The sequence below is a fragment of the Aythya fuligula genome, chromosome 18 (assembly GCF_009819795.1).
Source record: "Aythya fuligula isolate bAytFul2 chromosome 18, bAytFul2.pri, whole genome shotgun sequence".
Classification (NCBI taxonomy): domain Eukaryota; kingdom Metazoa; phylum Chordata; class Aves; order Anseriformes; family Anatidae; genus Aythya; species Aythya fuligula.
The window spans coordinates 1,157,007-1,171,602 of NC_045576.1; the positions used below are offsets into that span (position 1 = coordinate 1,157,007).

General features: G+C 47.5%; 1 protein-coding gene across 1 annotated transcript in view; it reads left to right on the forward strand.

The window, feature by feature from the left end:
• The window catches only part of DNAH9 (dynein axonemal heavy chain 9), a 194,174-nt gene that overhangs the window by 440 nt on the left and 179,138 nt on the right, over positions 1-14,596 (forward strand). The window contains exons 2-9 of the mRNA XM_032199711.1: positions 1,370-1,528; positions 2,901-3,031; positions 5,199-5,410; positions 5,605-5,838; positions 8,020-8,187; positions 10,132-10,248; positions 11,619-11,769; positions 13,865-13,979. Coding sequence (XP_032055602.1) covers positions 1,370-1,528; positions 2,901-3,031; positions 5,199-5,410; positions 5,605-5,838; positions 8,020-8,187; positions 10,132-10,248; positions 11,619-11,769; positions 13,865-13,979 — 1,287 coding nt within the window. The remainder of the gene's footprint in view (positions 1-1,369; positions 1,529-2,900; positions 3,032-5,198; positions 5,411-5,604; positions 5,839-8,019; positions 8,188-10,131; positions 10,249-11,618; positions 11,770-13,864; positions 13,980-14,596) is intronic.

Here is a 14,596-nt window from a genome sequence, read left to right on the forward strand (position 1 = left end):
GCTGCTTTGCTGTTGCCACTGAACAGGAAGCCAGTGCTCTCCTGGCTAAAATTCCCCTTGGTTTCTGTCTGCCAGAGCGTGCCCCGCAAATGCACTGCTAGAAGTTATGTGACTCACTTGTTCATGATTCATGCCGCCTGCTTGGTCAGAACTATTCTGCCTCCCTTTAAAACTAGATTTATTATTCAAAGGTACATGAAGAAACATCTACAACTTCCTGCAAGTTTCTAAACTGTTCATGGTCCCATACAAAGATATGGAAACTGTTGCATGTATCCTCTTGTAGAAGTAGGGTGGTTTTGCAGACACCCATGACATTTCTTGTGGTTCTCTTCAAGATGTAGATGAGCCATTTTGATAATTTCAGTTGTCTCTGTTCATGGTTAAACCTCCCTGGTAGCTGTAGTAATTCTGAAGTTCACTTCCAGTCCTTGAGGGACAGTCCCCAGGAAAACCACCCCAGCGTTTCATGCTGGTCAGGACAGCTTGGGAAGGCTGGGCCCTGTGTGCAGCTGGTCTTTGTCTTGCAGTATCTCTAGCAGCTGTGGAATCACCATCCTTTGCTAGCTGACATGTCAGGCAGGGTGCTCGCATTGCAGCTGGGGGGAAACTTCCACCCTGGTTCCCTGAGCAGCCAGCTTGGTGCCCAAAGCCAGAGGTGGAAGGACTTTGGACACTGCAGTGTTGTAAGCCTGGCCCAGGGCAAGGTATCAAAGCCTGGACTGCAGGCAGGGGCAGATCCCTTGGCACATTGTGTCATTGCCGTGCCTGGGCTACATGTTTGCACCCTGTGGGGCCTCAAGAGTTGTGTTAGTGTGGTGGGATTGATCACTCAGGACAGGACGTGGGGCAGGTGGGATTGCAGGAGCCATTACTGCTTCCAAGGCAGTGAGGGGAACTGTCCGCAGTGTGCCAGCCCGTCTAGAGTGAGAGAATTCATGGCAGCGCAGGAGAGTGGGTTGAGCAGGAAGAGAAGAACAACAGGAAGAGAGCATCTTGCTGGGGGGATGGCTCTGCAGGCTGGACCTGGAGCCCAAATGGACCTGATGCTTCAGGGACTGGCTGTGCTGAGAGGTGGTGGCTGGCTCTTCCACCGTTTCTTTTATGAAACCATGCTCATCAAAGTGTGTTGCTGCACATATTGCTGTGGTTGCTGTTGAGCTTCATTCATTTTCTCTAGGATGTAGTTCCTGTACTAAAGCAATGGCAAAATCTTAAAATTGTTTGATGGTTTTGTGGTTTTGAAATTTGAAGCTAGACCATTCTGTAAAATCCAGCTGCTCACATGGTCATTTGAAGCAGATAAAGCTGAGTAATAAATACAAACAAATGGAAAGCAAAGTTAACTGGGTGGTCTGTTATTTTGCAGCCTGGAGCTGATAGATAAATCCCTTGTACATGCCACTGAGTCAGCTATCATAGACTGGAGCTACCAGATCCAGAGAGCACTGAAGAAAGAGTCCTCAGAGCCTCTCCTGCAAGGCAGCAACCCCAGCCCGGAGGTGGAGCTGGAGTTCTGGAAGCACAGGTACCCCGGGCAGCCTGGCCGGAGCGTGGTGGGCTCTGGTGCTGGCTGCAGGTGGATGGAGGGCGTGCTGGTGGCAGACAGAGCTGCTCTGCCAGTTGAAAAGAGCAGGCTGCCTCGGGTTCGTGTAAAGACTTCAATCAAGGCAAATTGCTCCCACACATAAAATAATCGCAATCTGCAAAGTGTCTCAGGGACCGTGGGGCAGCTGGCTGTATTCTAACGTAGCCCTAGCCCCGGCTCCTTCACATCTTGAGGGAACAGTTTTGTAAGTGCTCTTACCATCACAGTTCACTAGGAAACAGCTGCAGCAGTAAGGGCTGATGGACACCTCCCTGGATGGATCTATCTTCTTTTTTTCTGCACAAGAAACTTATTTTTGAGGCCTAGAAGATATTTTACCTCCTAAGAAACAGAAATCTGGTTCTGTGCCCCAGAAGAGCTTGTTGCTGTGCCCTGTGGTAGTGGCAGACTAATGTAGCTACTACCGCTAATGTGTGTAGTGAAGACTAATGCAGCCTTCTCAGAAGCTATATTTTATTTTTAAAAAATCTGATTTTAACAGGCCCTGTCAATGTTTTTGTTTGTTTGTTTGTTTTAAACGCAGAGCTGATTTCTGAGCTCAGCCTCTCCTGGCTGGAATATGCTAGTCCTCTCAGCCAGTCTGGGAGTATGTTTTTTATCCACAGGCATGCAGTATGTCTGGGGCTAAAGGAGCATCTGGTGCTCGCAGATGAGAGGGGGTTTGGGACATTGCTGTCTCTCCATGGCTGCAAGGAGACCCTGGCCCCTACAGCAAAGTCTGCAGAACTTTTCCATGCCACAGCAGTGTGGATGGGTTTCAATCCCACAGCTGAGCTGTGCTTGGCAGGGGTGAGGTGTGAGCAGCCATCCATGGCTGCAGACTCTGCTGATGGTAGAGACCTCTGTCAGAAGGGCTGACTTGACATCTTTGTGAAGGGCCTTCTGGAAATGGTGCAGCTTAGCTGGCTGTTGTTCTCCCATCAAAGTGGGCTTTAGATGCTCAGGAGACAGGGCAGGGAATTCCCTTGGGCCCTTGAAAACATCTGTGATGTGTTGATATGGGCTGACTTAGGGCAAAACCCAGCCCACAGGAGATCTCTCACTAATGCCTGCAGAAATAACTGGTGGCTTCTCTCAGCAGTAGCGGAGCTGCCAGCATGGTGGGTCTCAGTGCCAGCTGTCTGTCCCACAGGGCTTGTCCGTGCCTCCTTCAGAAGCTTCTTACTGATTTCATTCAGCATTGAGACTCAAGCTGAAGGGGATCTGGAATTTGGGCCAGGGAAATGGATGGTTTGTGTGGACAGCTGATGCTGACCCAATACGGACTTGTAACATGTCTTGGGTGTCGTAGGTGTGATGACCTGGAGTACATTTACAGCCAGCTGACGACAAGGAAGGTCAGGAACATGATGGAGGTGCTAGAGAGAATTGAGAGCAGCTACTTCCCAGTCTTCAAGTCTATGCTTATGGATGTTGAAGCAGGTGAGGTACTGGGGCAGCTTCAGCCTATCTGGATGAGTTGTGCTGACTTCTGGCCTTTGCTTATATCCTGATTTAATAGGTTTCAAGCTGAATATGTTTGTAATGGTGCTGGCCATTAGGAGGTCATTAGGAGGTCACTGTGACCATGGGGACTGCAACCACATTGCTGGCCCTGTTGCTTTTTTGTGGCGTGAAACTGGTCAGCTTGTGCTTGTTCTGATGTTTTTTTTTTTTTTTGTTTGTTTGTTTGTTTTGTTTTGTTTTGTTTTGTTTTGTTTTGTTCTGGTTTGTTCTGTTTTGTTTTGTTTCTTTCCATACTGGAACAGGGTTGATCACTGGTCTGTTAAGCTAGACTTTTCCCAAAGGTCAGGGTGAGCAGATCTGGGAATTCAGTCTGTCATAATAAAGCATTCACAGCAATGCAGCAGGAATAGCCTCAACTGATCTGAAACACGGTGTACCTTGAGAGCTGATTTCACCAGGTCTTGTGGTGTCAGTCTGCACGGGAGGTGTCGGGGCTGAGCATGGCCTCCCACCCTGACCCTGCAGGCTGTGCTGTGCAGGATTGCTCAGCTCTGCTTATTCTGCCCCGAGAAGCCTGGTGTGTGGCTAAAGGCACCCCAGTGACATTTGGTGGGATTGAGCTGTGTCTAAAACCTCTATAACCATGATGCAGCGAATGTCTGAGCCATCAGTTTTGTGCCCTGTCTGAAATTACTTAAATTCCCCTGCGAAGCTGCACAGAGGATCTTTATGCAGTGAGCTGTCTGGCTATGTCCTCATCCAGAATGTCCTCCTAGAGCGCACAAGGTCTGGCCAGCCCACAGCTCTCCTTGCCACCTTTTCAGATTGTTGCAAGCAGCTGAGTGGTGTGGATGGCCTGTAGGTGGTGTTGTGCACTAGCAGATCCATCTTCTTTTCTTTATTTTGCCATTCTGGCACAATTCAGTGAGACAGGAGAGCTTTGAGCAAAAGAATGAAATAATTGCATTTTCTAGTGTAGGGAATTAAAGGCTTTTTTTTGTTGTTGTTGTTGTTAATAAGAAGTCTGGTAAGGAAGGAAGCATATTTTTCCCCGTTAATCAAGCAGACTTCTGCCTTAAACGTGAAGTTATATGAAAGTAGCACAATCTTTATTCCAGTGCGCTTTGCTTAGGGGAGTTAAGTTCATCCAAAGGAAATACTACAAATTCCCCTCTGCAGTGAGAAGCAACGTCGTCCTACTGCTCCATGCCCTGTAGCTCTCCATGAATGACCCTCTGCATCCATCTTCATCCCAGCCGTTCAGGCTTTGCTAGCTGTGTTCATGATGGCAGATAATGCTGTTCTTCACTTCTTCACATAGAAACATTTAATCTATTAAGGATGTTTGTCACACTACACATTGTACAAGTTATTTGGGCTAGAGAAGCACCCCCTGTACCAAGAGTTCATTGTTAATTAATTCTTCAAGAGTCTAATCAAAATACAACAAATATTAGATTTTAGTACAGCTACAGCAATACTAACTGGATAATCTGGGTTGTAAGTGTGAATTCCCATTACAACACAGATCAGATTTGTTTGCATCAGCTTTTTAGTCTCTGTCCCTTTCCCTGGTGCTGTGCTCTCCCTGCTGGTGTGGTGGTAGGGCTTATGTCTGCGTCCTTGCATCCGTGCTGGGAGGGCAGTGCTGCTAGTTGGGGTTTCTTCTTCGTCTTGGATTTTGGGGTTATCTTTATATGCATTCAGATACTTCTGTCACTTCTCGTTTGTCTATGGATTTAATTACATAATGATCACGTGTTTGCTCTGTAGGATAATTCTTTAGGGTAAAGTCACGCAGATGTACAAATCAACTCATGTCAGGGTAGCTGAAAGCTTTAGCTTAACTTGCTGTTGGACAGCTTTGCTTTACAGTGCTGGGTCAGCTTCTCCCAGTGGTTCTCTTGCTTCAAGTGGCCTGGCCCCAGATGGGTGCTGTAGACCTGGCTTTGTTGCCTTGTCCCTTGCTGTGCTGTCAGTTTGTCTCCTTTCCTGATTATTGCCTCAGATGAGCAGTGGTCAAGAAATTTTTTAGTGCATGGGTATCTGAGTATGTGTTGTGCTTGCTGGGATGGTTTGCTTTCTGGCCCATAACCTGACACACCACAGCTGGGTGGGATTCACCAGTTCTGCTTTTTCACAGCTTTGACTGAAGCCTGGGACATTCACCTGCACCTGATGCCCCTCAGACGCCATTTGGAGGCCATAGAGAAGGCTGAGTTCAGCAAGGTGAAGCCTCTCCTGCTCCCCCTGCTCCACGTGGTGTGTTTGGCCTGGGTCACCTCCCAGCACTACAGCGTACCCGCGCGGTTGGTAGTGCTGCTCCAGGAAATCTGCAATCTTCTCATCCAGCAGGTGCGTGGCCATCACTCTGCTGTTTCCAGAGGGCAGTTTTTAAAATAATGTCTCCGCTCTCTTCCTCTCCCCAACCCATCTGTGGCAAAATTATTGTTTTAAGCCAAGTTTAACTTGAAACGTGTTCAGCTCAAGAAGTGACTGTTTGATGGGATGGCAGAAGTGATCTCTTGGGTGTGATTTTGCTGTTCCAGGCCCTGGCATACCTGTCTCCAGAAGACCTTCTAAAAGGGGAGATGGAAGAGAGCCTGGGCAAGGTGCAAATGGTGCTCAGCATCCTGAATGCATTCAAAGGGGCATTTGAGGACAGACGGGAAAAACTTCACACATATTATGCACCAGGCCAAGAAGTGAAGGAGTGGGACTTCCACACCACGATGGTGTTTTCAAGGCTGGACAGTTTCCTGAAGAGACTGGGGATGGTGGAGGTGAGGATCTGGTCCTGAAAGATATTTCAGGCCTTCAGAAGAGCTCTATAGCCATGAATTCACTTGTTAACACCTTCACTGGGTGCCAGGGGATGAGGCTACTCACTGCTCATAGGTCTTCTGTAGCAGCAAGTCTGGGACCTTGCTTTACCTTGCCCTGCTCAGTGAATGAGTGAGCTACACAGCTGTGTCCTTCTGTTCATGTTGGGACGTGTGTTTATTCTTCTGGAGAACCCTGTGGGACTTCCCTTGCCCTCTGGGGCAAGGGAATGGGGATTACTGAGGGCTGTGGATCAAGCAGTGCCATCTCTGGGCCCTGTGCTCCTGCGGCTATCAGACACCCCAGAGCAGGGTCTTGCCTGGCTGGGAGAGGTCATGCATGCCCCTCAAGGCTGGGCACCGCTTGGCTGTGCTGTATGGGCCCGGGGAGGAGCAGGGGCACGGTGCTCACCAAGTCATCCCTTCATACCCCGATGATCTGTCAACCTGGGGTGCTGCAGCTCCCATTTACCTATTTAAAGGCAGATCTGGGCTGCTATTCTGCTTCTCTTGTTCTCTGTAGTGGAACAGAGGGTTTTACTGGCTGAAGCAAGCTGTATATTTTTATGAATTATTGAATTAACTGTGTTGAAAATCACCATGACTGATGACTGTTTTAAAACTATTCATAACAGTGGTTTCCAGTAAGGTTGGCTGTGCAGTAAACCAAATTATGCTTGCCAGTGTAGAGATGAATATAAATAGACATAGGAGTAACTGCAGGTCATCATGAGAACAATATGAGTGACACTAATTATGCTCTGTAACTCTCCAAAGGCTCTGGGGCACTGATGGCTCATTGCTTGGTTACTACGAAAATGGGCTACAGAAGAAAGTCATTACGGAGCGTTTGAGGTGCACATGCACTGCCGTGGTGGCAGAGAGTGGGGCGTGATGTCCCTTACCTCCAGGGACAGTGAAAGGCTGCGACGTGTGCAGTCAGGTGGAGGATCTGGAGGGTGCTGAGATGTGAGCTGTAAAATGATAATTAACAGCATCACACACACTAGCCTGTTAATGAGGAAGGCTTCCTCCTCTCTCTGTCTCTGTTTCCTCCTCTTTTCTTTTCAAGCAACCTAGTAAGATGAAGTGAAGGGCAGCTGTTCTATCTGTTACTTTTGCCTTACGAAGTGTTTGTTAAAATGGATGTTCTTTTTCTACATAGCACACATGCATTTATTTTCAAAATTTTGTATAGGCTACAGTTATGGGTGCATAGTTAGCTCATGAACATGTGCAGAGAGAAGGGCTCTTTCTCCCACATTATTTTGCTGTTCTGCACTGCTAATGTTCTGTAAGCCTGCTGCCTGGCTAGGGTGGCTCTGTGCTGGCACCTTACCCTCAGCAGTGCAGGAGGATTCAGCAATTGGTTCAGCAAGCAGTTGTTCCCTTGTCTGGAAGCCATTCCCGATAAGCCTGGCCCTGGTGGGAGCTGTAAGCACGTGGCATCTCCCCGCTCCTGCCTCAAGGGTGGCACTGAAGTCTGATGGTGCCTTGGCGTAGCATGGGAGGCTACGGACCACAGGCTGCATCCCATTTGGCAGCCCCATCCAAAAGGCGTAGCCACTGGCCAAATGCTGCCTGTTTGGGGTGCTGAGCTCTGTGTTCAGGGCTGTCCCTGGAGCTCTGGATGGCTGCAGGTCCATCGCTGTGCTTGAGATCAGCACATTCCTGCTCATCCTCTGAGGCTGCAGACCACCAACCAGTCCTCGCTTCCCCACCAAGCTGGACTCAGTGGTGGCAGTGCTTCTGCCTTGGCTGGATCCTGAGAGGTGGCAGCGGGGGGTGGTCAGGCCCAGCCGGGCTGCAGAGGATGGGAAGGAAAAGTCCCTCCTACCCACCTCAGTAGAGATGGGCCTCATGTTATTTTGAACGTATCCCCTAAATACTCTTAAAAGCAATTTCACAGTTGGCACAGTATTTCCAGTGGCAGCTGCAGGTCCCACCAGAACGGGATGTGCTGTGTGCAGCCATCGGTGCCTGTGGTGGGCAGGATCCAGCTCCCCCCTTCCTGCTTGTGCTGCTCAGTGGTTTGCCTGGGGAGGTCCCACAGCATGACAGCGAGTGCAGCTCCCTGGTGTGACAACTGTTCTCATTGTCTTTGTCATCATCTTAACCTGTGTGTGTCTGCTGGCTTTGAAGGACCTCCTGACAAATGCCTTGGACCTGATGAAGCTGGAAAAGATAGAGTTCAGCGGGATTAAAGGGAAAGCCCTGAGTCAGCAGGTCCTGGATGTGTATGAGGAATTCCAGGAGGCATACAAGGTGTTTGCAGAGCGAACCTATGACTGTCTCGACCTGACCAACACGGTAGGTGGGACCAGCCTGCAGGAACACCAACACCATGTATGTGTTTTCAGAGCAGCGATGAAGCCTTAGTCCATGTGCTGTCCTACTGTCATCTTCCCACCTTTTCATTCCTTTTGGTATGATCTGATCTGTCACTGCAGAGAAAACTGTCGCTGGGAGCCACTGGCCTTTTCTGCAGAGATATGGGAGCTCTTGCAGGTTCATAGAATCATAGAATATTCCAAGTTGGAAGGGACCCACAAGAATCATCAAGTCCAACTCCTGGCACCACACAGGTCTACCCAAAATTTTAGACTATGTGACTAAGAGCACAGTCCAAATGCTTCTTAAATTCTGACAGGCTTGGTGCAGTGACTACTTCCCTGGGGAGCCTGTTCCAGTGCCTGACAACCGTCTCGGTGAAGAACCTCTTCCTGATATCCAGCCTGAACCTCTCCTGCCTCATCTTGACGCCATTCGCTTGGGTCCTATCAGTGGTGATTAAGAATAGATTGGTGCCTGTCCCTCCACTCCCCCTCATGAGGAAGCTGTAGGCCGCAATGAGGTCTCCGCTCAGCCTCTTCTTTTCTGGGCTGAACAGGCCAAGTGACCTCAGCCGCTCCTCATACTTGTTCCCCTCTAGGCCCTTCACCATCTTCGTCGCCCTCCTCTGGAATATTCCCAGTCCTCAAAGTCATGGCTCAGTGGCCATGCAGATCCCAAATGCTCACACTAGCACATGTCATACAAGCAGGGTACAGCAAGTGAGCTGCTGTCCCCCTTATGGTCCTACTCTTGGCCTTGACACCAAGCAGCATAGCCTGGGTAGGCTATGAAGGAAGGATAGGAATGGCATTACTGAAGGAGTCTTTGTCCTGTGATCTCAGAGTATCTGATTTTTTCTGCTTGTCCAATTTGCCCTGGGATCAGTTTGCTAAATCTAGCTGTCAGGACAGGGTTAGGGCTATACATGAAGCCAGAGGAGGGAGTGCTAAAACAAATGGCCATAGTGCAGCTTGGTGGTGAGGAGCTCCTGTCCCACGCTGCTCATGGGGCAGTAGGTGTCCAAATGGAAGATAATCCTGGAGCAAAATCCAGCAGGCTTCTGACTTGCTCAGGTTTGTACTGAGATGAAGGGTGAGCATGCTGGTAGTGGGATGCAAGGCCAGTGCCTTGTACCTAGAGTGACAGGGCCTGTCTGGTTCAGTGATGGGCAGCTTGCACTTCAATCCCTATAGTTCCCAGTAAAATCTCTGCAGTGGGAGGCACAACCCTAGTGCTGGCTGGCTGGGTCTTGCTGGGAAACTGCTTGCCCCACATTGCTCCTTTTTCAGGATGGAGGGCATGGAAGGAGTGGTGACAATGGCTCTGCAGAGACTGGCTTGATTTTGGTGATCCCTTGGCCTTCTTTGTCAAGCTCATTCTTTCAGTGCCTGAGTTTTCTACCTTCTGTTACCTCTTTTTTTCAGCTAAAACATGGTATCTGGTTTTGCTGAAGCTCAGTGATGGTAATAGTAAAAGCTGTTGCCTTGCATTTTGTCCTTCCAGATAAAAGACATATGGCCTAATTTTTAGCCACTTTGTCCAAATTAGAAATGCTGAAGTCTCATAGTTTGTCAAACCCAGTCTTTGATTTAGGCTCTTTTCCTGTAGGAAAAACAAGCAAACAAACAAGCTTTTGCTCTTCAGCTTCAAAGGATTTATTACAATCAGGGCAAGGAAATTAGTGCCAGAAGATGATGGAAGTTGCAGAAGCAGAACTGTTGAAGTTGCAAGGACCTCTGGAGACCACTTAGTCCAACACCCTGCTCAAAGCAGGGTCAGCTAGAGCAAGGTTGTGTCCAGTCAGGTTTAGTATTTCCAAGATTGAATATCCCCAAGGGTGGAGACTACACAACATCTCTGAGTACCTTCATGGTGTCATTTCACAACCATTTCATGGCTTGCTGTTCTGCCTTCCTACAGGATTTTGAGCAAGATGCCTTTGATTTCCAGCAAAAAGTAGAAGACATGGACCGGCGGCTGGCAACTATTTTCATCCAGGCTTTTGATGATGCTTTGGACTTGGAGCATGCCTTTAAGGTTTTTATGTCACATCCATTTTGTAGAAGGGAAATCAGGGAACCTACAGGTAGGCTGTGCAAGAGGAGGGCAGGCAGTACTGTGCCTACAGGTACATGGGGCTGGTGTTTGCTGACAGTGGGACAATGAAGCTTATAACTTTGGGCCTTTTCTCAGTGACACTCAGGCTTACAGGTCCCTCACAAACTGTTAAACCAGAGAGCTGCTAGCAGGGTGTTTGCTGAAAGCTTTGGGAGTATATGTGCTCTTGCCATAAAGACGGACAAAATGGAGCTTTGTTCAGTGTTTAAGAAATTGTTCAAATCATGCTTTCAGTTGCCAGTTTTATTTTTCTGTCCATGAGTTGGAGGAATTATGCTTTTTCTAGTAAAAAATGCTGCTATGAATTGGGTATTACTGTTAATATACAAACATCATAGAATGGTTTGGGTTGAAAGGGACCTTAAAGATCATCTAGTTCCAACCCCCCTGCTGTGGGCAGGGACACCTCCCACCAGACCAGGTTGCTCCAGCCCCATCCAGCCTGGCCTTGAACACCTCCAGGGATGGGGCACCCACAGCTCCTCTGGGCAGCCTGGGCCAGGGTCTCACTGCCCTCATCAAGAAGAATTTCTTCCTAATATGTAATCTAAATGTACCCTCTTTTAGTTTAAAGCCATTACTCCTTGTTCTATCACCACAGCCCCTGATAGAGCCCTTCCCCAGCTTTCCTGCAGCTCCCTTTAGGCACTGGAAGGGCACTGTGAGGTCTCCCTGGAGCCTTCTTTTCTCCAGGCTGAACAACCCCATCTCCCTCAGCCTCTCAAAACAGAAGAGTTTCTCCAGCCCTCTGAGCATCCTCATGGCCCTCCTCTGGACTCACTCTAATAGGTCCGTGACCTTCTTATACTGGGGGCTCCAGAGCTGAATGCAGTAGTACACAGGTGTATTTCAGATTTCAGTTCTGGAAGCTCAGGTTTTCTAGAAATAAGGCTATTTTATTTACCAATGAATCAATCTTGCAGAAAAACTAAATGGGTATTTTCTGAAAAACCTTAACGTAAGCGTTTGTTGAAACAATTGTAGAAAATGATGGTATTTATCCTCAGGTTATTTTTGAGAAAATAACAAATTTTGAAGTGTTTGAAAAATGACAATTGGGATATGGTTCACCTGCAGAGAAAATGTGAGCTCTGTAATAAGGGGAGAGCTATCTGGAAAGAATAGAGTAAAGAAAAGAGAGAATAGGTAAAGAAAAGAAATTCCCCTTCCCATGTGCCCCCTTGTTGCACATTAGTGAAGCACTTGGGTTAGTGAGGAAGTCCCAGTGGATTTCTCTGCAGAAATCAGGGTTGTGATTGTTTTCCCCCTGCTTTCTTTTCCTTGCACAGTTGCTGTACATGTATGGGAGCCTTTTGGAGCGGCCAGTAATCGCTGCAGATACTGCTGACAAATACTCTGTCCTCTTTAGCATGTTCAACAGTGCTTTGAATGATGCTAGTTTGATCTACTCCAGGCACATCCAGGCAGAGCTGGAGCTCGGTGAGTAAATTTGATTATATAGATAATTGGATTTAGATGAATTTTTGGGGGAAAATAATCTGTATTTTCTAGGGAAACCAGAAAACCACTGCAAAAATTTTCAGCTGCTACATCTCCTGGTGGAAATGGAAATGCCTGGGAAATCTCTGTTCTTAGTATTAAAGCAAATAGTCTGTTGGGGGGCAGGAATATCCTTTTGTATGTGTATACATGGTATGTAGCTCAGGGTGAAGATACCTGCTGTGTTTTTCCCCTAGCAAGGGTGTGACAGGAGTTTTCTCTCCACATTTATGTGCTGCCTTTAACACTCCACGGGGCTTGAAAACCCACTAATGTGCTCCACAATGTGAATTTACAGTGTTTCCCTTGGAATACTGTAAATACAAAGTATGCAAGTGGGAGTTCGTAACCAAAGGTTTAATCAACCTTCTCCAGGTTTAGTATTTCCCATGTGTGCTGTAACAGGAGTGAATGGGTAGGGTTCTATTAGATTATGCATGGATTTTTGAGTAACAAACCATTCACTCAACTCAGAAAGCTTGTACAGGAAGCAGACAAGATCCAGAAGAGGCAACATTGGTGGAATTAGCACAGGTTAACAAAAGGAATGAGGAGATTAATTTAAGGGGGGTGTGGTGCAATTGCCTAAAGTAACTAGGAAAATAAAACTGACATTCACATTTTAAAGAAAATTTACAGCATTGAAGAGGCTTTCAGGGTAGGGCGTAGCTGCATTACCTGAGCGTTCCCTAGGCTTCCAACCTTAGATGCTATCGTGATGGGGGAACCTGGTGTGCTAGCTCTGAGGAACAGTACGGAGCATAGAGTGGAGTGGAGACACCATGGCTAGGCTCCGTACCAGGTGGGGACTCAATTGTTCTTGTGCACACCGAGACTGATAAGCTTCACTTTTTGCTACCCTGAGCCAAGGACCTGTCATGTTTTGACAAATGCTGTACCCTAGTGTACTTTTGCTCATTATAATATCATTATAATACCAAAACACACCTCCATCTCTAAAGCTACCTTCCTCCAAGGTGCGACCACCCCTCACTGAGCATGCGCCCTGAATTTCTCGAAGCCTATACCTTTAAATAGAAATGGGAAAACTTTTCACCAATCATAACTAAGATATGCTTGACTAGAGGCACTTAAGCTCCACCTAAGAGATAGAAAATAATATAAATTGGACTAAGAGAGAGGGGATGTCAGGGAAGATACCATCGTTAGGGGAGATACCATCCTGAGGGAATACACCATCCTGAGGACCTCCTGACTCCTGGGATCATTCGACAGGCTGAGGCTCTCTTTTCCCCCCATTGGGATGCCTTTGCGTGAGATTTTGGTTATACCGTGTGTCTCCGCAGAAACTTGGAAATCTCTATGGAGTTTTTGAGCCTTTTTAACACGTTAATTTCCAGGCTGCACACCTGTGTATTTCATGCATGCTAGCTTGCTTTTGCAGACCGTAACTATCACTGGCAATCCAAACCTGTGTACCTGTTGCTGTAATAAATTGTGCACTGTTCCTAGCCATGATAGTTCTCACTGAACGCAACTAGAGTAAGGGCGGTTATATGTTATTGGTGAATCCGTGACCGTGCTAATTTAGTGAATCTGACCAGACCCATAATAGTTACTGCATTATTGGGGAATCTGTGATTGTGATAGTTCAGTACCTGGAATCTGACCAGACCTGTAACAGTTAATTGGCTACACCCCTTCACACGACAGGGTGTTAAGTGGATGTGAGACAAGATGGTCAGAACTAGCTCCTGGTCAGAAATCCCTAAATCAGTGGTTGGGGGGAGCAGGTAATGCATCCCAGGCAAAGGATGCCTCTGTATCAGCTCCATTTCTAATGTTTACTGGGCTTCTCAATTGATTGGAGACATTCCCAGGTCCTTATTCAAGGTCCAGAGGCACTAGGAGTCCTTTCCTGGTCGCAGACCTGCATCAGTGGATGAGATGCTGGGATTTAAGGGAGCAAGCTGGGAAGTCAGCATGGTTTTACGTAGATGAGTTGCTTTTCATTCATCTTTGAGGTTACAAATGCAGTATTTAGACAAATATCATTTCAATCTGCCCCCCCCAGGATCCCCTCCTGTGCACAAGAACATGCCGGTGGTAGCTGGAGCGCTGGGCTGGGCTCGGGAGCTGAGAGCACGAATCCAGGCACAGTTTGGTTGCTTCCGGCACATCACGCATCCGTGCGTGTCTGGCTAAGTCTTTTATGACCATCTTGATACCTTTTCTCTAATCAATCTGATTTTCTTTCTGTGTTGAATGTTATTCGATGGTTATAGCTGAAATATTTCTTGGTCAAAGAGGTGTGAAATGATAGTACCGGCACTTTTCAACTTCCCTACAATCTTTTTTTAAGGAACTCATTAACTGGATTTGTTTGGAAGTGGTTAAGAGGCACAGTGGGGTATTACGTGGACTTTTCGGCTTTCAGGCATAGTTCTAGGTTACAATTGAAAGACATATTGGAACCTTTTCCCCAGCAACCCCGCTGCATGTGTGTTCCAGCACCTCCTTGGGAACAATCCAGTCCTGGGCTTCCAGCTCTGATTCTGGGATTGCCCAAGCTGTGAAGCGCCTTTGCTTGGTTGCTCAACTGGTGCTGGGCTGGACTCTTTTAAGATAGGCCGAAAGAGCTGAGTTTCAAGTTGGTGAATACGTGAGGACGTGACCTGGGCACTGGCAGAAGACAACTTGCTCAGTGTTAAACAAGGGAGAAATCTCCCAAGACCTAGGAAAGAAACTAGTGCTGGGATATTTTTCACCCGAATGTTTGTTCTTGTGGGTCTTCTTGGAGAAATGT